The following is a 26228-nucleotide window of genomic DNA, read 5'->3' on the forward strand; positions in this document are numbered from 1 at the left end:
TACTCTGGACACTGGTGTCCATGTACGGACAAGTTGCTGATCCCTGTTCAAAAGAAGGGCACGTAGTAAAGCAAAACTGAAGTGGTTAACTGGCCATGTCCAAAGACAAGTTAGCCTAAAGCATAAATATTTCTACTGGGGCGGCACAGTGGCACAGTGGTTAGCACCGCAGCCTCACAGCTCCAGGGACCCGGGTTCGATTCTGGGTACTGCCTGTGTGGAGTTTGCAAGTTCTCCCTGTGTCTGCGTGGGTTTCCTCCGGGTGCTCCGGTTTCCTCCCACAAGCCAAAAGACTTGCAGGTTGGTAGGTAAATTGGCCATTATAAATTGTCACTAGTATAGGTAGGTGGTAGGGAAATATCGGGACAGGTGGGGATGTTTGGTAGGAATATGGGATTAGTGTAGGATTAGTATAAATGGGTGGTTGATGGTCGGCACAGACTCGGTGGGCCGAAGGGCCTGTTTCAGTGCTGTATCTCTAATCTAATCTAATCTAAACTCAACGGATCAAGGATAGGTATTAAATTCAGTTGAGGCCAATGAAAGATGCTACAGAACAGTCAAAGGACACTGGAGAAGATGATAGATGTGGTAGAATGTTAGGGGTCAGATAGCCATGAAGACCTATAAAAGGCTTCCACCGGGCCAATTAAGGTAGAGTTCCAAGATAAGGCAGAGGCTTTAAATGGCTACTTTGCATCAGCCTTCAGTACTAAAAATTACACTGGGTTACCAATAACACATCATAGGATTGATGCTATAATTCAACATGTTAAAATATATGTGGACCCAACCCTTGCTAGATTTAATGATCACAAAATCGTTCGGCTGCTGGCCCTGATAGCATGCACCCTAAAGTGCTCAAAGAAATGTGATTTGTGCTCTGCGAGCTATTTGCTCATGTATTTAATAATTCACTAGGGTCTGGGATTGTTCCCATGGACTGGACAGTGGCCCATGTGGTAGCAGTATTTAAATAGGTCAACAAATCAAAATTGGAAATCTTTATACACTTAATAGTTTGACCAGTTATAGACAGGTTACTAGGCACAGTCATTAGAGGGGCAGTGTCTGATCAGCTTGAAAAAGAAAGGGTTATTAGGCAATGTAGAAACAGGAGTAGGCCATTAAGCCTATTCTGCCATTCAACTAGACTACACACCTCTACCTCAACTTCATTTGTTCTATATGCCTTCCATACCCTTACCTAATAAAAATTAGTAGATGTCAGTCTTGAAGGTTTCAATTGATGCAGCATTCACAGCTTTTTGGGGGAAAGAATTCCAAATTTTCACTACCATTTGTGTGAAGAATGGTCCAGCTCCAATGTTAAGGTTGTATCCCCTTGTTCTGGATTCCCCCACTAGAGGAAATAGTTTCTCTGTATTTACTGTATCAAATCCTTCTATCATTTTAAACAACTCAATGAGATCAGCCAAGAACCTTCTAAACTCAAAGAAATACAAACCAAGTTGATAGAAGCTGTCTTCATAATTTCACTCTTCAAGCCCCAGTATCATTCTGGTGAAAGGCCAACATATCTTTCTTGAGGGGTTCAAAATTGAATGCAGTAGTCCAGATAGGATCTGATCAAAGCACTGTCTAACTGAAGCATCAGTTCCCTCTTGGGATAAACACCAACATTTCATTGATTTTTTTTTGTGCCTGTGCATCAACTTTTAATCATTTGTGTACATGGACACTTAAATTCCTTTGCTTCAGTTGTTGGAAGGCAAATCACCTTTCCTACTGCTGTTCATGGTTTGTGTTGAACTCAATGACTTACAATAGAAAATGCCAGTCTCATCACAATAACAGTGGTTCACTACATAGCTACTGATTCTGGCCAAGTCTCCAATCGATCCTTAAAAGGTCTGGCGACAAAGAAACTCAGAACAATGCTTGCCGTGACTTCAGTCAACAGTGTAACTGCACCTTATTAACCTCGACTACAGATATTCCTGTACCAACCTTCTTTCCTTATCCTGAGTCTCATCAGATATCTTATCAGTATGGTATACACAAAACTATTAAGAGCAGCAAAAGGCCCAAGTTCAGTACACAGTCAGTGTCGAGTTAACGAACTCAGTCAGGATTGCAATACATGTCCTACAATTCCCCATTGCTTCTGATGTTAGAGAAAGGAAAATATCAGTGAGAGTTCCTGCTCCTCATCACTATCCATTATTCCTGGCTGAAAATATATACATGCCGAGATGAAGTTGGGCTTGGCTGTGAGTGCCTTCGTGGTAGGATAGCCTGCTGGTGCTCTCTGGATAGCCTCACACATGAAGAATGTCCACATGTTGCACTACTGGGAGGAAGTTGTCACCAATGGAACTATAGGGCAGATTCCACGCTCCCATGATCTCAGCTGTTAGAGGTGCTCACAAGACATGGCTGATGCTAAATCTTGGGCACATATCCCATGACTTTTTATCCATTCATTTTAACAGATGGAAACCATGGCCTGTGAACACATGACTTTCCCTACTCCCTGCTGGAATTTTGGGAGCATGGAATTGGCAAAGTGTCAGCACCTTCAGTGGAGGATGAATGAAAATTGTATGTGGAGGGAGGGGGGCGGGTGAGGAAGGATGGGGTAGGGAGAGAAAGACAGAATTTGTGCTGAAGAATCCTGCTGTCTTACTTTACACAGACCTGGGCAAAAAAGTTTTTTATTATTTCTCCACCTCAAAAGAAGAATACAACAAGGAGTCTTAGATCCTAAGAGTGTACACTTTATATAGTAGCGTGAGTGGATGAAGGATAACGACCATAAACACTTGTGACCTTTAGCTCCGCTTTCAAAGTAAACTTTTCAAGACCCCTTTTATAGCAATAACTTTTTTTGAACAAAATACATTAAAAGTGTTCTGTTCTGTCTCATTGCAAGAATCCGTGGTTTCACTGATTCTCTCAAAAATGTAAGAGTGCTCATAACCCCAGTCATTAGGTTTCCTTTCATTTCCAGAGCTTTTTAGGGTTAGTAGGGTTTAAAGGAAGCACATTAATAATGATTGTTGATTTACTGGAAAAGAATATTAGCTGAATGTACATTTAACCTTTTGAGAACATCAGTAACATTATTGTACTGCAAAAAAAGCAGTTGGTGTTTCATCTAGCATTAATACCTGCAGTAAAACATTGATTAATGATCCAAAAAAGCATGCATTTTCTTGGATGTCGAATTATAAAAGAAATTACATTTTCCTCTCCCTGTAGTCGTATCAGCTGCAGAATCACCGCAAAATGAATTATAGTCTGAATAGGCAAACACGCCAACTGCAGTGTGAACTCCATTCAAGACACAAAAAAACCTTAAAATTTATCAACAGGAATTTATTAACTTTCAATGATAGTGTTGTAATTTTCTCAACAGTTTGATTTGTGTGATTAGTGTTGGTCTTATTAGGGTTACATTACTCAGGTACAGCTGTATCATTCATGACATTATCATCACTCATTGTGAGTTTTCCTCTTTTATTCTTTGTAAGATTCAAATATGCCTTCTGACATTCTGATCTATTTCTCATGTGAAGCATAAATACTGACATAGATTAGTTGGGCTGAATTGTCTGTTTCTGTGATGCAAATTCCATGTAATTTCTCACCACCCTGAAGACAACACCTATCCCACTCTCTAACTCATTGTATCCCAGGGTCTCAAAAACTCCTTAGCTCCCTAAGTTTGTGCTTCCTTCAACAATCTACAGACTCTGAAAACAATAACTTACACTTATATAGCACCTTTTTAAATAGATGTAATGAAAAGTCTCAAGGTGCTTCACTGAGGGGAGTGGGGAGATGCTGAGCATGGGAGTTAAGGAAGAGTTGCAGCAAGATGATGAGGGTTTGGATGAGTTCCAATGAGCATGGCCAGGTAGCTGAACAAGTCTAGTGCCAATGGGAAGAGAACATGCAGAATTTGTACTCAGGAGAGTGGAGAGTGAAAGTTAACATGCAGGATTGGAGGAGGTTACTGAGGTAGGATGGAGTGAGACCACAGAGGGATTCATAAAAGAAAGTAACAAGTTTGAGGTTGGGAACCCACTGGAGGACTGGGGCGATAGGTGAGCAGATCCTAGTGCAAGATGGGAGCTGCCAGTAGAACTTTAGAATAGAATTTGGGAGGTCAGCAAAAGGAGTTGCAGCTGCTTGGAACTGATGAAAACTCACACCTGACATCATTTTATATTCATCTCATCTGCACACCTACTGGGTTTAATTCTGGTGCTGTCCTGCACTTTGGGCCCTGATTCTTCATGCAGATTCCTCAAATTATTTTTTAAAAATCAGGCCATAGTTGTGCACAGGGTAGCCTCTGCAGTTTTGTTGTACTTTGAAATATTTCAATCAGATTTTCAAAGAGCAGCACCCTGTTATTCTTTTATTAATTTTGTGTACTGAATTCCAATGGTCCCTTTCAGTTTTTAGGTCCTACCATACTGAGCATATTGTTTTCTAACCAGAAAGACAGACAAATGGCCCTGCTTCCAGATGCCAGAGGTCTATGAGATTTCTTTAGCTTGCACGCATTCTCCCAAGTTTCCTTCCTTACCATTGAAGAACTATCTTTACTCTACAAGGCTGAGAACTCACCACATGGAACATTTAGCCTTTATCCTAACACATTGATTCACTTGGTGCTGTGCTATGAGCCAGGACCAGGTGCTCTTTATTTCAGAAGAAGCAGGAACAGACCTCTGAGGTGGTCCTTAGGTTACTTTCCACTCTTCTGTTTGATTAAACATTTGTTGAAATATCTATTAACCCAAAGAACATAAGAACCAGGAGCAGGAGTAGGCAATTCAGTCCCTCGAGTCTGCTCCGCCATTCAATATGATCATGGCTGATCTCATCTTGGCCACAACTCCACTTTCCTGCCCCTTCTCCATAACCCTTCAACCCATTACTAATTAAAAATCTGTCTATCTCCTCCTTAAATTTACTCAATGTCGTGGCATCCGCCGCACTCTGGGGTAGTGAATTCCACAGACTCACGACCCTTTGAGAGAAGTAATTTCTCCTCATCTCTGTTTTAAATCTACTACCCCTTATCCTAAAACTATGACCTCTTGTTCTAGATTACCCCACAAGAGGAAACATCCTCTCTACGTCTACTTTGTCAATCCCTTTAATCATCTTATATACCTCAATCAGATCTCCTCTCATTCTTCTAAACTCCAGAGAGTAAAGGCCTAAACTGCTCAATCTCTCTTCATAAGACAAGCCACTCATCTCCGGAATCAATCTAGTGAACCTCCTCTGAATTGCCTCCAATGCAACTACATCCCTCCTCAAGTAAGGGGACCAAAACTGTACACAACACTCCAGGTGTGGTCTCACTAATGCCTTGTACAGTTGTAGCAACACTTCCCTACTTTTATACTCTATTCCTTTAGCAATAAATGCCAAAATTCCATTTGCCTTCCTTGTCACATGCTGCACCTGCATACATTCTGCGATTCATGCACGAGGACACACTGATCCCTCTGCACCGATGCACTCTGAAGTTTCTCTCCATTTAGATAATAATTTGCCTTTCTATTCTTCCGACCAAAATGGATAACCTTACACTTATCTACATTAAACTCCATCTGCCAAATTTGGCCCATTCACGTAACCTATCCATGTCCATTTGTAAATTTCTTATTTCTTTATTGCAACTTACTATCCCACCTATTTTAGTGTCATCTGCAAATTTGGCTATAGTACCTTCTATCCCTGCATCTAAGTCATTAGTATAGATTGTAAATAGCTGGGGCCCGAGGGCTGAACCCTGTGGCTCCCCACTAATTACATCTTGCCAGCCAGAAAAAGACCCATTTATCCCGACTCTCTGTTTTCTGTTGGTTAGCCAATCCTCTATCCAAGCTAATAAATTGCCCCTAACCCCATGTGATCTTACCTTGTGTATTAACCTTTTGTGTGACACCTTACCAAATGCCTTCTGGAAGTCTAGATATACCACATCTACAGGATCCCCATTATCCACTTTACGTGTTACATCTTCGAAGAACTCTAGCAAATTAGTCAAACATGATTTAGCCTTCATAAAACCATGCTGACTCTGATGGATTGCATCTTGACTTTCTAAATGTCCTGTTATTACTTCCTTAATAATGGATTCTAACAATTTCCCAATGACAGATGTTAAACTAACTGGTCTATAGTTTCCTACTTTCTGCCTCCCTCCTTTTTTGAATGAGGGCATTATATTAGCATTTTTCCAATCCACTGGAACCATTTTCGCATCCATGGAATTTTGGAATATTATAACCATATGGATCCACTATCTCCGCTGCCACTTCCTTTAAGACCCTAGGATGTAGGCCATCAGGCCCTGGGGACTTGTCTACCTTCAACCCCAATAGTTTGCTCCGTACTTTTTCCCTGGTGATGATGATTGTTCTAAGTTCCTCTCTTCCTATAACCTCTGCATTACTCATTACTATTGGGATGGTACTAGTGTCCTCCACCGTGAAAACTGAGGCAAAGTACTAATTTAGTGTCTCTGCCATTTCTGTGTTCCCCACTATTAACTCCCCAGTCTCATCCTCCAAGGGACCAACATCCACTTTAGCTACTCTCTTCCCTTTTATATACTTATGGAAGCTTTTGCTACCTGTTTTTATATTTTGCGCTAGTTTTCTTTCATAATTTACCTTTGCTCTTTTTATTACTTTTTTAGTAACCCTTTGTTGGTCTTTGAAAGTTTCCCAATCTTCCAGCCTGCCACTGGTCTTTGCAATATGGTATGCCTTAGTTTTTGTCTTTATGTTACCCTTAAGTTCCTTGCCTAGCATAGATGTTTTTTCCCCCTCTTACAAAATTTCTTCCTCTCTGGAATATATTTTAGTTGGGAGGATTTGAATAGCTCCTTAGACATCTGCCACTGCTCATCAACTGTCCTACTTTTTAGTCTTCCTGCCCAGTCCACTAGGGCCAAATCTCATGCCTATGTAATTACCTTTGTTTAACTCCAGACTGCTAGTGTGGGACTCCAGTTTCTCACCCTCAAACTGAATTTGAAATTCTAGCATGCTATCATCACTTTTCCCTAGAAGATCATTAACTCTGAGATCATTAATTAATCCCACCTCATTACACAATACCAAATCTAGAATAGCCTGCTCCCTGGTTGGTTCCACAACATATTGCTCTGAAAAACAATCTCTAACACATTCAATGAACTCTCCCAAGAGGCTCCCCTTGCCAATATGATTAGTCCAGTCTATATGCATATTAAAATCCCCCATGATTATTGCCGTACCTTTCTTACAAGCTGCCAGTATCTCCTGGTTTATACTGTGCCCCACTGCAGAACTACTGTTTGGGGACCTATAGATTATTCCCACCAGGGTCCTCTTTCTCTTGCTATTCCTTATTTCTACCCAGACGGATTCTATGTCTTGATCTCCAGTGCCTATATCATTTCTCACTACAGCACTGATCTCTTCCTTTACTAACAAAGCTACACCACCTCCTTTTCCTTCCTGCCTATCCTTCCGAAATACTGAGTACCCTTTGATATTCAATTCCCAAACCTAGTTCCCTGCAACCACATCTCAGTTGAAGCCTCAAAAACATTCTAACAATTCTCAAAGCAAATTCTGTACAATTCCCATTTACAAGTTACAACACTTGGTGGAAGATTGGCAAAATTCCTACAGAAACGGCAGTATAAATTGCTTCTCCAGGGTTTCTGCCAATCTTCTGCTGAAGTTATGGTCAGAGAACTCTGCTGTAATGATTAGCAAGACCTCATTCTGAAAACAGTTCGGGGCTTTAACCCAATCGCTCCTAAAGGAGATCTGAATCAGCAACACTCTTTGTCACTGCATACTGTACATTGGAATCAAATCAATTAACAACTAACAGGCAAGGCGGGGGTCCAGCAAGCTATTGAAGGAGCAGACCACTAAACCAAGAAGCAAAAGGGATGGGACTGATGCTGGGATAGAGCTCACTGCAGGATGGGTGACAGTTGTTCAAAAATGGTGCCATATTTAAACATAATAAAAAGTTGCCCAGAGGAGGGACTTATGCTGAATCAGACAAAAGGCAGCAAATTGGGGAAGACCCCATGAAGTAGTACGACTCTACTTCAGTTAGTTTATTTTAAAAGAAAATCGCTCACCATGTCCAAACACACTTTTCAAAGTTGCCATTTTGCAAAAAAATTATGAATCTGTGTCAATTTGTCCACCACTGTTACAACTCCAATATCTCACAATATATGTACTAATCGCACTTGTTACCCCTGTTGGATTAGCTGTTTGTTGCCACCTGGGAGATATCCTTCACATGCTTGTCCTCATCTAATGCTATTAATACTGTTCCAGGAATGGTACGCAGTGCCCAAGAGATGCAGGCAACTGGTGAGGGAATTTACCCAGATACGAGAGCGAGTTCCAGTTGCAGATAAGTGGGTGCAAAGCAATACCTGCATCTGTTACAGTACTTTAAAGAGCTAAGCTGCAAAAGAACTCCAGAGCTATCTTTATCTCGTTACCTTCTCAACTTGCTGCAGAACCAATCTTATCTTATTTCCTTTTCTTCCTCTGGACTAGCACAGGAAAAGGAATAGATGAGGAGAATGATGGAAGGAATGAGATAACTATCAGACAATTTTGTTGATGATGATGACAACAATGATCATCTTATCCCATCTACCACAGGCACCCATGTTCCTCAGACGCTAATTGTGTCCTCTTCACTAGCCACCTTATCTGTCCTACACACCAGCTTAGAGACTTTCACCTCAATGATCTTGATGGTGGGGATTAGGATGTTGCACTGGGTGACTCACTGAACACGATAGAGCAAGAGGAGCAGGGAGTGGATGAGAATTCAGCTGTTCCCCAGTAGTGTTTGCAAAGATGCCTTCCCTTGGCAGGCTTAGTTCTGCAGTTTGTTAGGAGAACAGCATGTGACAGGGCGCCAGCCTAACCTCTCAGAAAAAGCATACATAGGCCCCAGCGCTAGGCTGTCCAGGCAGTTGCACAAGAGATGGAGGTTGCAGTGGGTCCAACCCAGGACTCAGTTACCAAGAGCCAATCCAGCAGCCAATTACATTTCACAAGACTGCCTCTCAGATGGCACCTAGATGCAGCAGCAGGAGTGATATTAAAAAGCACATTTAGGTACTCGGAGACACAAAGTGATACGAAGTAGATTTGATTATTATTAAACACATTTTGTTGTACTTTGATTTACCTCTTGGATAACTTCTTGGATTTAGTGGCATCAGCATTATTTAAACCAGTGTCAGTTCACTTTGTTTCAAAACACAACACCTCAGCATAATTCCATCCCAATACGAGTTCAGTGGCCCAATGCGTATGGTATTGGACTAGCAACCCAGAAGTCATAAATTTAAATCCCAGCATGGCAAGTTATGAAACTGAATTTAAAAAATCTGGGTGTTTCTGGGATGGCAGCATAAAACTGACTGTGTTGGATTGTCATAAAAAACAATTGCTTCATTATTGTCCTTCATGAAATAAATGCTCTAAAATCCTGACTATACTGCTGAAGGGAAAATAACAAAAATAGAGAAGGAAAAAAATATAACCTGTGTTAAGGGATCTAACAACTTAGGTTTGCCAACATTTTGTTCAGCTGTTGACAAAACCCTCAGAGACCGTCTCCTAAACACAGCTGGATTTACTTCCTTCTTGTCTTTTCCATTTACTAAGTGGCTCATTAGCTGCTTGAGAAATGTGCAAGTGATCATCAGTGCAGGTGCATGCTGATTGGCCAGTTGCTCACAGGAAAGACTTACAACTTGGAGGCACCAATAGGAAACTGGGAGCAACCACCAGTTTGTTTGACAAGTGCACTGGTTCTGACTTCTCCGAAAAATGGAGAAAAATATTAACTAGAAGACACACAAGTCTCTTTTCCTTTATGTTTTCTTTTTTACATTTTAAAAACAGAATTGAAATCAGAAAAGCATTTCTTCTGGTACTGTGAGTTCTAGAACCATTGAAATTCCAAATAAATTTGTGATTGTGTTTCAGACTTCTGTATTTTAACTTGTTTTCTTAAGTCTGTGATACAGGATTTATGGAAAGTTGGCACACAGACACTGGTTGGCAACTGCTCCCATGTAAAACTGTAGCAAGATGTGGCAATCTACGCAGTGGTTTGATCATTTATTGCCAAACATATGTGTAAAAGAGAGAGTGCCATTTACCACACGGATGACAATTTGCAGTTTTCAAAACACCATATTTTTGTTTATCATAGATTTTATTTCATTTTCAGTGGTAAACCAAAGGAATCCAACTCAGTAGAAACTCTAGTACACTCATAAAGTGACCCAACCTTGGGTCATAGTTTCCAATATGCAATCTGCTGGAACAACTGCAGAATAAACGCTCTAAAGCAAGAGTACAATAAATACTCTTTTTAGCATGGAGGGCAAAAAAAATGAATAACTTCTCTTTTCTCTCCCCAGAGGTTAGTTTACTAAACAAAAATGCTCTCTGAAACTCAGGTCAGCAAAAAGATTTATTGGCCAACCAAATTGCCCCACCCAGTAACTAAAGCCTATATTTCTGTCGTACCTTTAAAAACCTCAACGTATTATGGAAACTTATTATTTTAAGAATACACTGTCATTCATACTGCAATTTTGAAATGAAATCTCAAATTTCAATTCAAGGCAATGACACAAAGTATATTTCAAAATAATACCCACAGAAGCAATAAAAAGTATCCACATTTCTAAATCTAATTTTTTTATTCTCTACAACAGTGTTATATTATATTTCTTGGAGCATAGCCACATAATATTTTCATGCCTTTGAAATGGTAAATATAACCTGACAGTGGGGATTCATAAAATGATGTAATAAGCTTTTGGCTGCATTATGAAACTTAAATTGTGTTTTTTATTGGGTATATAATTCCTAGTGGCACATGAAATATCAGAACTTGCAGGTAATCAATGACAAATACTAAACACTATGGAATATGTAACTCACAAAAAAGCTTTTTGTAGCACACAGTGTATAATACTCTGCTAACAGCAGTGCATACTTGTAGATTGCTGAGTAGCTTTTCCACCAGGCAAATTTCTAATTTCCAAGTGTAAAGTGTTAAGTTATGAAAGAATGGGGCAGGGCTGAAAGAAGTTGTTTCTATAGTTGAAGGGTCAAGAACAAAGGACCATTTGTACAAAATTAAATGTAATAGATTTAGAACACAGGCAAGAAAAATATTTTCACACAGAGTTGTGAGACTATAATTCATTTCCAATGTTAGTGGTTGAGGCAGAAAGATTCAACAGTAGATTGAATAAATGCATGAAGGAAAGAGGTTGAAAGAATATAGGAACAGGGAGGGTAAATATTCGAACTATTTGTTTGCAAGGAGGGTAGATGCTAGCATTGATTGATTTGGCAAAATGGCCTAATTTGTAAAGAGACCATCAAATTATCTGTACCTGCTGATTTTGCTCTTCCCTTTGCCCACTAAGTCAAACATTCCCCAAGGTTCCTTCTATCCTAGCCTTGAACTCCTCTCTCTCTCTCTCTCTCTCTGTGGCTTCTCTCTCATCATTCACAACCCTTTCCAAACTCATCTCATCCAGGAGATCTACTTCCTTCTGCCTTGACCACATTCACACTAAACTACTGACCATAAACTTTCCTGTCTGGCTTCCAAATGACTATGCATGGAAGCCCTAAGCCCAAGGAAACTACTTAAATATTCAGAACAGATAATACTATTTTCACCCTTGTAACTGCTATAATGGAAGATTATACTTGGTCTCAGAAAAATATTATTAGCTGCAGAAAGAGAATATGAGAATAGAATGCATGTTACCTGAAAATGGAAGGCTCCCTGAGCAGCCACATGTTTAAGACTGTTCCTTTGATGTATTCATAGCATATTCCATTCTGAAAAGTACAGTAAAGTTCTGGAGCACAATGGTGAGCGCGAAGAACCTGAAAGTTTTTGACTTCATTGTTGCGGTCTACAAAAAGTTCTGTCATGTTGCCATATATTCTTACTAGAACAACATTTTCCATAGTTTGATCCACGTAGCAACCAATAAGCTTGTTTGTGATTCCATCTGTGAAAGTCTAGGAACAGAAGTCAAACAGGTCAGTTCAGTTTTCATTGAAACTTTTCTTTTGTTTCTCTCCTTCTTGAGTTAGATAAAAATAAAACCTGATAGACTACCTGGCATTGACCTAGGCACCAGAAACAACAACAGCACACCTTTCCCAGTCAACCCTGCAAAATTCTCCTCACTAATATCTGGAAACTTGTTCCAAAATTGGGTGAACTGTCCCACAGACAAGTCAAGCAACAGCCTTACATAGTCATACTCATGGAATCATACCTGACAGACAATGTCCCAGACACCACTATCACCATCCCTGGTTACATCCTTTCCCACCAACAGGACAGACCTATCAAAAGTGGCAGCACAGTGGTATACAGATGGGAGGGAATGGCCCTGGGACTCCTCAACATTGACTCCGAACTCCATGAAGTGTCACGGCATCAGGTCAAACAAGGCCAAGGAAACCTCCTGCTGATTACCACCTTCTGCATTCCCTCAGCTGATGAAGTAGTTCTTCTCTATGTTGAACACCATTTGGAAGAAACACTGAGGGTATCAAGGGCACAGAATATACTCTGGGTGGGGGGCTTGAATGTCCATCACTAAGAGTTGCTTGGTAGCACCACGATTGACCAAGTCTGTCAAGGTTGAAGGACATAACTGCCAGACTGGGAATGTGACAGGTGGTGAGAGAACCAACACAAGGGAAAAACTTACTTGAACTCACCAAGTCTCAGATGCATTTTGTTCATGACAGTATTGGAAGGAGTGACCACCACACAGTCCTAATGGAGACGAAGTCTCATCTTTACACTGAGGATATGCATCGTCGTGTTGTGTGGCACCACCACTGTGCTAAGTGGGATAGCAGCTCAAAACTGGGCATCCATGAGGCACTGTGGGCTATCAGCAGCAGCAGAAATGTATTCAACCACAATCTGTAACCTCATGGGCTGGCGTATCCCTCACTCTAACATTACCATCAAGCTGGGGGACCAACCCTGGTTCAACGAAGAGTGCAGGAAAGCATGTCAGGAGAAGCATCAGGCATACCTAAAAATAAGATGCCAATCTGGTGAAGCTACAATTCTGAACTACATGCATGCTAAACAGCAGAAGCAGCATGCAATAGACAGAGAAAAGTGATCGCACAACCAACGGATCAGATCAAAGCTCTGCAGTCCTGCCACATCCAATTGCGAAAGGTGGACATTTGAACAACTAACTGGAAGAGGCTCCACCAATATTCCCATTCTCAATGATGGGGGAGACCAGCACATCAATGCCAGAGATAAGACTGAAGCATTTGTGACCATCTTCATCCGAAAATGCCGAGTAGATGATCCATCAGAGCCCTCTCAGCCTCCTCCTGAGCTCCCCAGCATTACAATTGCCAGTTTTCAGCCAATTCAATTCACTTCTTGTGATATAAAGAAACGACTGAAGGCACTGGATACAGCAAAGGCTATGGGTCCTGACAACATCCCAGCTGTGGTAGTGAAGACTTGTGCTCCAGAAACAGCCATGCCCAGAGCCAAGCTGTTACAGTACAGCTACAACTCTGGCATCTACCTGACAATGTAGAAAATTGCCCAGGTATGTCCTGTCCACAAAAGCAGGGAAAATCCAATCCCGACAATTACCACCCCATCAATCTACTCTTGATCATCAGCAAAGTGATGGAAGGTGTCATTGACAGTGCTATCAAACAGCACTTACTCACCAATATCCTGCTCACTAATACTCAATTTAGGTTCTGCCAGGACCACCCGGCTCCAGATCTCATTACAACATGGACAAAAGAGTTGTATTCGAGAAGTGAGGTGAGAGTGACTGCACTTGACATCAAGGCAGCATTTGACTGAGTGTGGTATCACCCTAGCAAAATTGAAGTCAATGGGAATCGGGGAAATCCACTGGTTGAAGTCATACCTTACATAAAGGAAGATGGTTGTGCTGTTGGAGGCCAATCATCTCAGCCCCAGGACATTGCTGCTGGAGTTCCTCAGGGTAGTGTCCTAGGCCCAACCATCTTCAGCTGCTTCATCAATGACCTTCCCTCCATCACAAAGTCAGAAGTAGGGATGTTCGATGATTGCACAATATTCAGCACCATTCATGACCCCTCAGATACTGAACCAGCCCATGTCCATGTGCAGCAAGACCTGGACAACATCCAAGCTTGGGCTGATAAGTGGCAAGTAACATTCGTGCCACACAAATGCCAGGCAATGACCATCTCCAACAAGGGAGAATCTAACCATCTCCCCTTGATGTTTAATGGCATTACCATCGCTGAATCCCCCACTATCAACATTATGGGGGTCACCATTGACCAGAAACTGAACTGGACCAGTCACATAAATGCTGGGCTACAAGAGCAGATCAGAGGCTAGGAATTCTGCAGCGAGTAACTCATCTCCTGTTTCCCCGGTGCCTGTCCACCATCTACAAGGCACAAATCAGGGTTGTGATGGCATACTCACCACTTGCCTGGATGAGTGCAGCTCCAATAACACTCAAGAAAATTGACACCATGCAGGACAAAGCAGCCCGCTTGATCGGCACCCCATTTACCACCTTAAACATTCACTCCCTCCATCACTGGTGCACAGTGTTGTACCATCTACTAGATGCTGGCCTTTCCAGCGATGCTCACAACACCTGGATGGTGTTGTCTCAGTGTCAAGGGTTACAGTTCCATAGGTAATGGCCACCCTTTGCCATCATGTCCACTTGACTTGATCAAGTCTTGTTCAACTTAATAGTAGGTGAGTGAACATATATCCGACTGATTGTTTTTGCAATTACTGAGCCAACAAAATCAGAGCAATTTTTTAAAAATTCATTCATGGGATGTGAGCGTCACTGGCCAGGCCAGCATTTATTGCCCATCCCTGATTGCCCTTGAGAAGGTGGTGGTGAGCTGCCTTCTTGAACCGCTGCAGTCCATGTGGGGTAGGTACACCCACAGTGCTGTTATGAAGGGAGTTCCAGGATTTTGACTCCGCGACAGTGAAGGAACGGCAATATAGTTCCAAGTCAGAATGGTGTGTGACTTGGAGGGGAACTTGCAGGTGGTAGTGTTCCCATGCATTTGCTGCCCTTGTCCTTTTGTAGATGGTACACACGGCTGCCACTGTGCGTCGGTGGTGGAGGGAGTGAATATTTGTGGATGGGGTGCCAATCAAGCGGGCTGCTTTGTCCTGGATGGTGGCGAGCTTCTTGAGTGTTGTTGGAGCTGCACCCATCCAGGCAAGTGGAGAGTATTCCATCACACTCCTGACTTGTGCCTTGTCGATGATGGACAGGCTTTGGGGAGTCAGGAGGTGAGTTACTCACCACAGGATTCCTAGCCTCTGACCTGCTCTTGTAGCCACGGTATTTATATGCTACTCCAGTTCAGTTTCTGGTCAATGATAACCCCTAGGATGTTGATAGTGGGGGATTCAACGATGGTAATGCCATTGAATGTCAAGGGGAGATGGTTAAATTCTCTCTTGTTGGAGATGGTCATTGCCTGGCACTTGTATGGTGCAAATGTTAGTTGCCACTTATCAGCCCAAGCCTGGATATTGTCCAGGTTTTGCTGCATTTCTACACAGACTGCTTCAGTATCTGAGGAGTCACGAATGGTGCTGAACATTGTGCAATCATCAGCAAACATCCCCATTTCTGACCTTATGATTGAAGGAAGGTCATTGATGAAGCAGCTGAAGATGGTTGGGCCTAGGACACTACCCTGAGGAACTCCTGCAGTGATGTCCTGGAGCTCAGATGATTGACCTCCAACAACCACAACCATCTTCCTTTGCGCTAGGTATGACTCCAACCAGCGGAGAGTTTTCCCCCATAAAGTAGACCATTATTACTGAACAAATTGGAGATTTGAATGAATCTTAAGTGTACAAGTCCACATTTCAGATGAAATATTCAACTATTTTTAGAGCCATAGGCTGGGTAATCCTTTTTACTACTGCCATCATTTTCCTCTACAGTTAACAAAAACAGAAACACAAAAAGGAAAGCAAAATAACCCTTAAACGCAAAAGCAGAGCCGTTCCAATACAGAAGTACAAATACAATTCAAATGAATGGCCTGAATTTCATGGACAGTCTGTGACAAATTTCCATTTTATGCTGCCAGTGGATGAGGGTTTCTATGGGCAGCACAGACTTGTGCAATTACCCTGCCCTCTCACTGCTGTAGCACTGTAATAATTTCACTGTACAACTGAGGGCATTCTATCGCTGCATTTAAAACAGAACGCAGAGCTTAAGTAGAATTAGTGGCTGGTACTATGTAAAATTACAAGCCCAGTGTGTAAGTGCCAGTTATATCTGATGAATATCAGTCACTAAAAAATGTTTTGAAAGCTGCATTTTCAAGAAAGTTCTTATTCTTAAATTCTGATGATGGTTGAGCATGCGGAATTTATTGAACACAACACCTATGTTCTCTTGGCACAATAGCGTAAACAGTAAGTTTGATGTGTAAATGGTGAATAAAATGAAAAGCCTTTCTAAGGTCGGCAGAAATGTACAAGGTGCCAAGTTTCTTTCAATTTAAGGAACAGCAAAAGAAGTCAGTTTTATGAGTACAATTATATACTTTCACCATTTCTCTTAGGTTGTGGATTAATATCTTAACCAGGTGCTGACATACATGGCAGGATTTTTGTTCTAGGGGCAGGAAACGGAAGTCAGGACCGATTCAAGGTCCCGAACCCGCCCCCGGGGGGAAACAGTCACTGGCCCCAATTTGCAAGGGGGAACCCCCTTAATTGGCTTGGAAATAAGTTTGGAGGCTAATTAATGACCACAAGGTTGGGAATAGAGGTGGGACTGTTCACGTGAGGGCCTGATTTAAAAAGACCACAGCAGCCATTACACTGGCTGCCATTTCATTGCTTTCCTTTTAGCTTGAGAGACATCTCATAAGAGCCAGAGGCCTGGAACCCAGGGCAGGGTTCAATTTGCGGTATGGCCCTGGAGGTCCTCCTCAAGGCTATGAAGGAGTGGAGAGAGGTCCTCTTCCTGGAGGGTGGCAAGAGGATGCTACCCACACAGGTCAGACAGGCCTGGACGGAGTAGCTGACACAGTCAGCAGACGGAGTGTGGTGCACAGAAACAGGGTAGGAAGAGGTTTAATGACCAGATTTGCTATGGCAAGGTGAGTGCAACACCGAACCCTCAGGGAAGGCCTTTGGGTATTCACCCTCCAGTAGACAGACCAGCTGAGGAGCCTCAGGCTGCATGCTGCTCCTGAACATGGGCGGCACAGTGGCGCAGTGGTTAGCACTGCAGCCTCACAGCTCCAGGGACCCGGGTTCGATTCCGGGTACTGCCTGTGTGGAGTTTGCAAGTTCTCCCTGTGTCTGCGTGGATTTTTCTCCGGGTGCTCCGGTTTCCTCCCACAAGCCAAAAGACTTGCAGATTGACAGGTAAATTGGCCATTATAAATTGTCACTAGTATAGGTAGGTGGTAGGGAAATATAGGGACAGGTGGGGATGTTTGGTAGGAATATAGGATTAGTATAAATGGGTGGTTGATGTTCGGCACAGACTCGGTGGGCCGAAGGGCCTGTTTCAGTGCTGTATCTCTAATCTAATGGGAGCAGTGTGTGCCCAGAGTACTTAGTGACTCATCAGCAAGGCCCAGAGCAATAGTGCTGTTGAGGACCTACCAGCACTGATACATGCAGCTTTGAACGAATAGGAGCAGCTGGCATTGGCCAAAGAGGCCAGCAGTGCCTTATCTCGCGCTCTTTTGTCCTTGCAGGAGAAACAGACTCATAATGCCGAGGGGAGGGCCCCATCGAGAGGAGGGGTTCTCTACCTACATGCGATCACACGCATAGAGGAGGGAGCAAAAGACATTGCCAGGGTTGAGGACAGCAAGGAAGGTGGGCAAGCTGAAATGGGCATCCATGGTGGTGATGGTGATTAGAGACTGCAATGCGTTCATTACGGGGGTGCATTGCACTCCACCCTGTCCAAATGTCAAAGACTGAGTTGCATTGGGAAACCTCAGCACGTGGCAGAGTCTTCTGCTCTCCAAGGCTAGTCCTCACAATCTCTTCTGCTGCTTTGGTGTCTCTCATCCTTGACGTCTGAACCTATGAGAGACCAACTACCTCACCATCACTGGGTCAAGCGCAGCCACATCAGAGTTCAGAAGAAGCACCCTCCACCAGCTCAGATACAGTCAGCTTGGTGGGTTCTTGTGCGCAGTTGGATAGGGTAGCACTGGCGATGAGCATTGATTAGGGTACAAGAGGAGGTGAGAGAGGCAGCTATGGGCAGTTCCCCTTGGAGGATGGAGGACAGACAGAGCTCTGCTCATCTGGGCACAGATGCAGGGCATCAGGAGTCACTGGAAAGGAGGTTCTACCTAGACCAGCAACAACAGATGTGCTCTCACATGTCAGATACCCCGAGGCAGTGCGTGGTCACAGACTGAGAATGGACAACCTCAGAGAGCCATATGCGGCAGCACTTGGAGTGCATGCAGGAACTGCGCACTGATGTACACAGGATAGATGCCATACTCGGTAGCATGGATCGGCCAGTGGTGCTGATGGAGCAGGGATGTTTGGAGGGGATGCCAATTGGGCCCCAGATGGTGCTACCTTCCAGCCATCTGGAGCACTAGTCAAGAACTGAAAATGTTATCGAGGAGGATGAGGATGCCATACCTTGCAGGGCATCATCATGATCTTTGGCCTCCTCAGCCCCTCTGACTGAGTGAGCATCGGAGCAGCAGGACCCAGTGATGGAGGCTGCCCCTGCAATGATGCAGGTACAGCAGCCTCTGGTGGTGTCCCCATAGTTACTTCCATAATGATCTTGACCACAATGTGCATCTGAGCCATAGGCAGAAACAAGTTAGCACCTCCTCCAAGGGCACAAGGGCAGCATAGAAGTGGCCGAGAGCAGAGGCCACAGCATCAGACGGAGCACTGAGTGGGTCACTGGGGTGTCCTCTGCCTATAAATATGCACTGTCTGTCTTTATAAGCACCATGTAAATATTGACACATGAAGTAAGACATGTGGGCCTCCTTTTATTAATGACAGTACAGGAAAAGAGGGATGAAGTGGTGAAGGCGAGCAAGGGGCTGTCAACAGTGATGGTGAAGCCACTGGGCAGCTGTGCATCTCCATTGGCTTTAAGAATTTACATGTTCCAGGCTGCGTGTTCAATGGAAGTTTTTGCAAAAGCACCTCAGAGTGACTTCCAAGCCATGCCATTCCTCCTGGGTCAGAGGGACTCAGGTCGAAACAAGCCTCAATGAGATGATCTCTGATGTTAATGGCATCCTGATGAGACCCAGGGCACCTCAGTGTTGTGCATCCTCCCCCTCCACTTCCATGTCCTGAACCTTCTTTTCCTCCAATGAGCTGCGTCCTTACAGGGCCTCACCCTCTTCAAAGTCAACTCCTCTCTGGAAGGCCAACAGAATGTACTGCAGGGCGCCACCTGACCAGTTCAGGCACGGGCATGCCAGCTGCAGAAGCCTGATGGCCTGCTCAATGGTTGTCCTAGTGAGCAGGTGGCTTCAGTTGTCATGCCTCTGTGCCTCTGTCATGGGCTTTCGTAGAAGGGTGAGTAGCCATCTCTTCAAGGGATATCCCTTGGTCCCCTGAAATCCATCCACGGAGTTTGGGGGTTGGAGTGAAGAGCTGTGGCAGCCTGGACTGGTGGATGATGAAGGAGTCATGGCAGTTACCAGGAAAGCGAGCGCACACATGGAGGAAGCTCTTGTTGTGGTCGCAGACCAAATGAACGTTGACGGAGTGGAAGCCCTTCCTGTTGATGAATCTCATTGACAAGTCACTGAGTACCTTGATGGCCACGTAGGTACAATCGATGATGCCCTGTACCTGGGATAATCCAGCGATGGAGGCAAAACCTATTGCCCTCTCTGCCTGCAAGGCCACATCTAACTGGAATTGAATGTACTGAGAAGCTTTCGCAAACAAGGCATCAGTGACTTTCGACATGCAGTGGTGGGCAGCCATTTACGACATGCCCCCAGGTCTGTAACTGATCCTTGGAAGGAGCCAGAAGTGAACAAGCTCAAAACCACAGTGACTTTGATGGCTACTGGCAGGGCATGGTGGGCAGTGGTGCGAGGTCTTCAACGACCAGGGCACAGATCTCTTTGACCATCTGTCTGGACACTCGCAGTCTCCTGCGGCACTGGTTCTTGGTCGTCTCAAGGTAGCTCCTTTTTCACCAGTAGATCCTCCGCTAAGGGTATGGCCTCCATGTCCTTCCTGCCCCTTGTCCATCTTCTATGCCCTCCTGATGCCTGGGGCTCTGCCCTTCCTGCGGCGGGTGTTACTCCTCATCGCCACTTGACCCAAACTCTGAGAACCATGCCCCCATTGCCAGCTGTAGCCTTCCTTGTGCTCAGCTGGCCCCCCAGTTGTGTTTGGCAGCCTTTCCCCCTCCTTTTATGGGCCTGCAATGCCAGGAGGGTAGCAGCCCCCTGCACTGCCCGAGCACATTTTGACTACTCTCCACCTGCGCTGAGCCAATGGCACTTGTTTACCATTGGCTGAGACCCCCTCTGTGCTGTTCACCCTTTCATGGGGCCACCTATTTGCCTTGGCTAGTCATGCTGTATGTCCACTTCCATTCACCTGGTCTGCCCCAGACAGCCCGAGCAGCCCGTACGCTCTTGCCAATATCTGAACATGCCTCTCAATGAGCTGTCAATGAGCTCTTTAACCATCTAATTGGCATTGTTAATGGATTGGGCAGGATCTCGGGGCTGCCCTCTCCCCACCCTGCTGAAACTTGCTGGTGCCAGGAACAGTGTCGGGAAACTGACATGCCTGCCAGCACCAACATTTCCGTCCCCCGCCAGCCTTTGCTTCTGTCCCCAGTGGAAACTGAAAATTCAGCCCACAGTCTTTGAAATATCTTCAATATGTTGAAGGGCAGATAATGGGCCTTTAATTCACCTTGTTGCAAGTCTTTCTTCTTCAAAGACTGTGGTATTACAAATTGCTTTCCGATTGGTTCATGATAGCCATGTGCTATTATCTCTCAAGTGAGGCCAGATCTTCACGCCAAGCGAGTTTTGGGCAGATGGATCGGGATGTGAGTTACACTTTAACTTACACTTACCTTTCCAGAACCTTAATGATATTTAGTACTGAAAGAAGTTGAACTTGACCAGGGCTAACAAGATAATCCCCTCACCCTTCTCTTCCTTTCATCCTTGCCCACCCTAGGCAAACAGCACATTCTTCACTCTCTTAAAGCAACTTTTACACAACTAACGTTCCACAATGCTCTCTGGTTAAGGGTGTCTCTAGCTCCCTACTCTGTACTGTGGCTACACAATTCCTCTAACATACAGCAATTGCCTTGCACAACCCCAAAACAAATTTCACCAGTGTAATACACTCACACACGCATATCTCTTACTTCACACACCCCACCCCCATGGTACTTGCCACATACCCCTTAGCCACCAGCCTTATATCATTGACTTATCTCTTTGCAGAAACAGCTGGCGCATAATTCCATTAAAAGGCAGGTAACCAGAGGGAAATCTGTATCTCCAAAAGGCTCACCCCCTATGAGGATAAGGTCATGCTGATCATGGGCACTCAGCTATTGAAGAGTGTGGTAATGCCAAAATAGGCAAGAACGAGTGAGTTAGTTAGCTTGCCAGCCCTAGTCTGTGGTATTTTGCTGGTGTCAGATTTGCAAATGACCCATATAATGTCACCTTCTGTAGCCTTCATTCTGAGGGGTTCACACATTCTTACTTTTTGTTATCCTTCCTTGCAGATCCACCACAATGAGGGAGAACTCAGTGTGAGGAGGATGATGCTGAACAGGAGGAAGGCTTTTCTTCCCCTTCATAGTGTATGAACATGATAATGAAGAGGAAAACTGGCCCAGGCTGCATGCCTACCTGATTCAACCTGCTGCATCTACCGCTGTATCAAACCCCACCATGTTACCATCTGAACAATTTAGTCCTAATAGGAAAAAAGAGGTGGGGGTGGGGGTGGAATGGATGTGGGGAGTTGAGAAAGCAGCCTCAACTACAGTCATATCTTCTCACAGGCCTATGGTCAATGCATTTCTGCATATAACGCAGTCCATAGCAACCCTGGATTCCCATTTTGTAAAAGTGGGCTTATGATCATTATTCTGGTTCAAACCCATCAGGGCTCATTAAATGGTGCAACTGAGTAACTGCTGGCTAACTCCAGCTCTATTTGAAAGCCCAATGGAGATGTTGAATGGATGTGGCATAAATTATCTCTATGCATATTTCCAATTGGTTATGTCCACCTTGCATATATTTATCAGAACATCTACTCAAGTATATCTTAAGCTCTGGTTAAATAATCAATTTGAAAAGAATTAAAAAAAAATTAATGTAAAAGAAAAACAAGCTTTACGAACACCACCATTTTACAAATTACACAAGGCTCATTATTAACATTCATAACTTAAAATACTACCAAATTAGAGCATTGTTTTAAAAAGCCGATAACATTATTTTATAAGTCAGGACCATAGAGTCACTGAGTCATAGAGCTATACAGCACAGAAACAGGCCCTTCGGCCCATTGTGTCTGTGCCGGCCATCAAGCACCTAACTATTCTAATCCCATTTTCCAGCACTTGGCCCGTAGCCTTGTATGCTATGGCGTTTCAAGTGCTCATCTAAATACTTCTTAAATGTTGAGGGTTCCTGCCTCTACCACCTCTTCAGGCAGCGCGTTCCAGATTTCAACCACCCTCTGAGTGAAATTTTTTTTCCTCAAATACCTTCTAAACCTCCTACCCCTTACCTTAAATCTATGCCCATGGTTATTAACCTCTCCGCTAAGGGAAAAAGTTTCTTCCTAGCTAACTTATCAATGCCCCTCATAATTTTGTATACCTCAATCATGTCCCCCCTCAACCTTCTCTGCTCGAAGGAAAACAACCCTAGCCTTTTCAGTCCTACTTCACAGCTGAAATGCTCCAGCCCAGGCAACATCCCGGTGAATCTCCTCTGCACCCTCTCTAAGGCAATCACATCCTTCCTATAGTGTGGTGCCCAGAACTGTACTCAGTACTCCAGCTGTGGCCTAACTAGTGTTTTATACAGCTCCATCATAACCTCCCTGCTCTTATATTCTATGCCTCGACTAATAAAGGCAAGTGTCCCATTTGCCCTCCTAACCACCTTATCTACCTGTGCTGCTGCCTTCAGTGATCTATGGACAAGTACACCAAGGTCCCTCTGACCCTCTGTACTTCCTAGGGTCCTACCATCCATTATATATTCCCTTACCTTGTTAGTCCTCCCTAAATGTATCACCTCACACTTCTCAGGATTAAATTCCATTTGCCATTGCTCCGTCCATCTTACCAGCCCATCTATATCGTCCTGTAATCCAAGGCTTTCCTCCTCACTATTTACAACACCACCAATTTCCGTGTCATCTGATAATTTACTGATCATACCTCCTATATTCACGTTTAAATCATAAATGTACACTACAAACAGCAAGGGACCCAGCACCGATCCCTGTGGTACACCACTGGTCACAGGCTTCCACTCACAAAAACAACCCTCGACCATCAGCCTCCGCCTTCAGCCACTAAGCCAATTTTGGATCCAATTTGCCAAATTGCCCTGGGTCCCATGGGCTCTTTCCTTCTTCACCAATCTCCCATGCGGGATCTTATCAAAAGCCTTACTGAAGTCCATGTAGACTACATCAACTGCTTTACCCTCATCTACACATCTAGTCACCTCCTCGAAAAATTCAATCAAGTTAGTTAGACATGATCTCCCCCTGACAAAGCCATGCTGGCTATCCCTCATTAATCCCTGCCTCTCCGAGTGGAGATTAATCCTATCCCTCAGAATTTTTTCCAGTAGTTTCCCTACCACTGATGTTAGACTCACCAGCCTGTAATTACCTGGTTTATCCCTGCTACCCTTCTTGAATAATGGTACCACATTCGCTGTCCTCCAATCCTCTGGTACCTCTCCTGTGGCCGGAGAGAATTTGAAAATTTGTGTCACAGCCCCAGCTATCTCTTCCCTTGCCTCACATAACAGCCTGGGATACATCTCATCTAGGCCTGGGGATTTATCCACTTTTAAGCCCGCTAAAATAGCTAATATTTCCTCCCTGTCAATGCTAATATGTTCAAGTATATCATAATCCCCCTCCCTGATCTCTAAACCTGCATCATCCTTCTCCATAGTGAACACAGATGAAAAGTAATCATTTAAAGCCTCACCTATGTCCTCTGGCTCCTCACACAGATTGCCACTTTGGTCCCTTATGGGCCCTACTCTTTCCCTGGTTATCCCTTGCACTTAATATACTTATAAAATGCCTTAGGATTTTCCTTTATCTTGCCCGCCAATGTTTTTTCATGTCCCCTCTTCGCTCTCCTAATTACTTTTATTTAAGTATCCCCTACACTTTCTATACTCCTCTAGGGCCTCCACTGTTTTCAGCACTCTGAATCTACCATAAGCCTCCTTTTTTTTCCTGATCCAATCCTCTATATCCCTTGGCATCCAGGGTTCCCTGGACCTGTTGGTCCTACCCTTCACCTTAACAGGTACATGTTGGCTCTGAACTCTCACTATTTCCTATTTGAATGACTCCCACTGGTTTGATGTAGACTTTCCTACAAGTAGCTGCTCCCAGTCCACTTTGGCCAGATCCTGTTTTATCACATTGAAATCGGCTTTCCCCCAATTCAGTACCTTTATTTCTAGTCCATCTTTGTCCTTTTCCATAACTACCTTAAATCTTACAGAGTTATGGTCACTCTCCCTGAAATGCTCCCCCACTGACACTTCTACCACTTGACCAAACAGGTTATGACTAAGTGGAAGCCAAAGAGTAGATATATTGTTCTTTTGTGCATTTTCTAAACTTATTTTTGCATCATACTGCAGACATTAAGGCCCATTAGTATATTTACTCTGTATTCAGACTTGATAGAGAATCCTATGTCATTAAAGCAAATGTGTCATGAGTTAAAATATTCTATTGTGAATTGGGATTGCACTGGAAACAACTCTTACGTATTTCATCTGTGATCCAGCCTTCCTGATGCTCTAATGCCTGAGCCAAGCTATGCAGTTATGAGGAGTATTTCAGAGCAGTGAGTAGAATGCCATGATTATGCTGCCAGTTACACCCCTCCCTGTTAAGGGAAGCCAAACTTTGCCATTCATTTAATGCATGATGGAGCTTGTTTAGTTTAGTTTAGAGATACAGCACTGAAACAGGCCCTTCGGCCCACCGAGTCTGTGCCGACCATCAACCACCCATTTATACTAATCCTGCACTAATCCCATATTCCTACCACATCCCCACCTATCCCTATATTTCCCTACCACCTACCTATACTAGGGGCAATTGCTACTGGCCAATTTACCTATCAACCTGCAAGTCTTTGGTATGTGGGAGGAAACCGGAGCACCCGGAGGAAACCCACGCAGACACAGGGAGAACTTGCAAACTCCACACAGGCAGTACCCAGAATTGAACCCGGGTCGCTGGAGCTGTGAGGCTGCGGTGCTAACCACTGCGCCACACTGCTGCCCCATTTACTGCCGCTCTATTTACTGGCTCTCGATTGTTGGTGGAACAACCAACATTAAGAATAGTTACAAAATAGCTCTTTACTGTCATTTGTAATTGACAGGAATTCCTGTGGATCCATTAGTTCCTTTTTTATACTTTAAGTTTAGAAGTCATCCTTACACAAGACTGCAGTGATCACCAGTGGATAGGGTTACCAAATTGGGAGTGGAGCAAGGAAGATTTCTTCTGTCACTATAGAGACCATGTAAACCGAGCAGGGAATTTTTGCTATTTCTAACAAAATAATAAGATAGGAATTTTTCCAACTATCTTTATAATGCTGCTAACATGCAGTGACCAAAAATAATCTTGGGCAGCGAGCATTGCCAACTCTCCAGGTTGTTCTGCAGTCTCCAGGAATTGAAGAGTAATCTCCAGGACACTGCAACCCTGGAAAAAAAATCATAGGAGCATTAAAAAGTGTATTTTTCATTTCCTTCTGTTTATTAGTTAGAAAAATATTGGAGATGGGAAAAACGATTGTTTGGCTG

The 26228-nt window shown here is 43.8% G+C and overlaps 1 protein-coding gene across 2 annotated transcripts in view; it reads right to left on the reverse strand.

The window, feature by feature from the left end:
* LOC137377064 (ethanolamine kinase 2-like) overlaps positions 1–26228 on the reverse strand; it is a 511523-nt gene that overhangs the window by 367266 nt on the left and 118029 nt on the right. For both annotated transcript variants that reach the window (XM_068046299.1, XM_068046300.1), the window contains exon 2: positions 11842–12101. In XM_068046299.1, the coding sequence (XP_067902400.1) occupies positions 11842–12101 (260 nt within the window). The remainder of the gene's footprint in view (positions 1–11841; positions 12102–26228) is intronic.

The sequence above is a fragment of the Heterodontus francisci genome, chromosome 14 (genome assembly GCF_036365525.1).
Source record: "Heterodontus francisci isolate sHetFra1 chromosome 14, sHetFra1.hap1, whole genome shotgun sequence".
NCBI classification, from domain to species: domain Eukaryota; kingdom Metazoa; phylum Chordata; class Chondrichthyes; order Heterodontiformes; family Heterodontidae; genus Heterodontus; species Heterodontus francisci.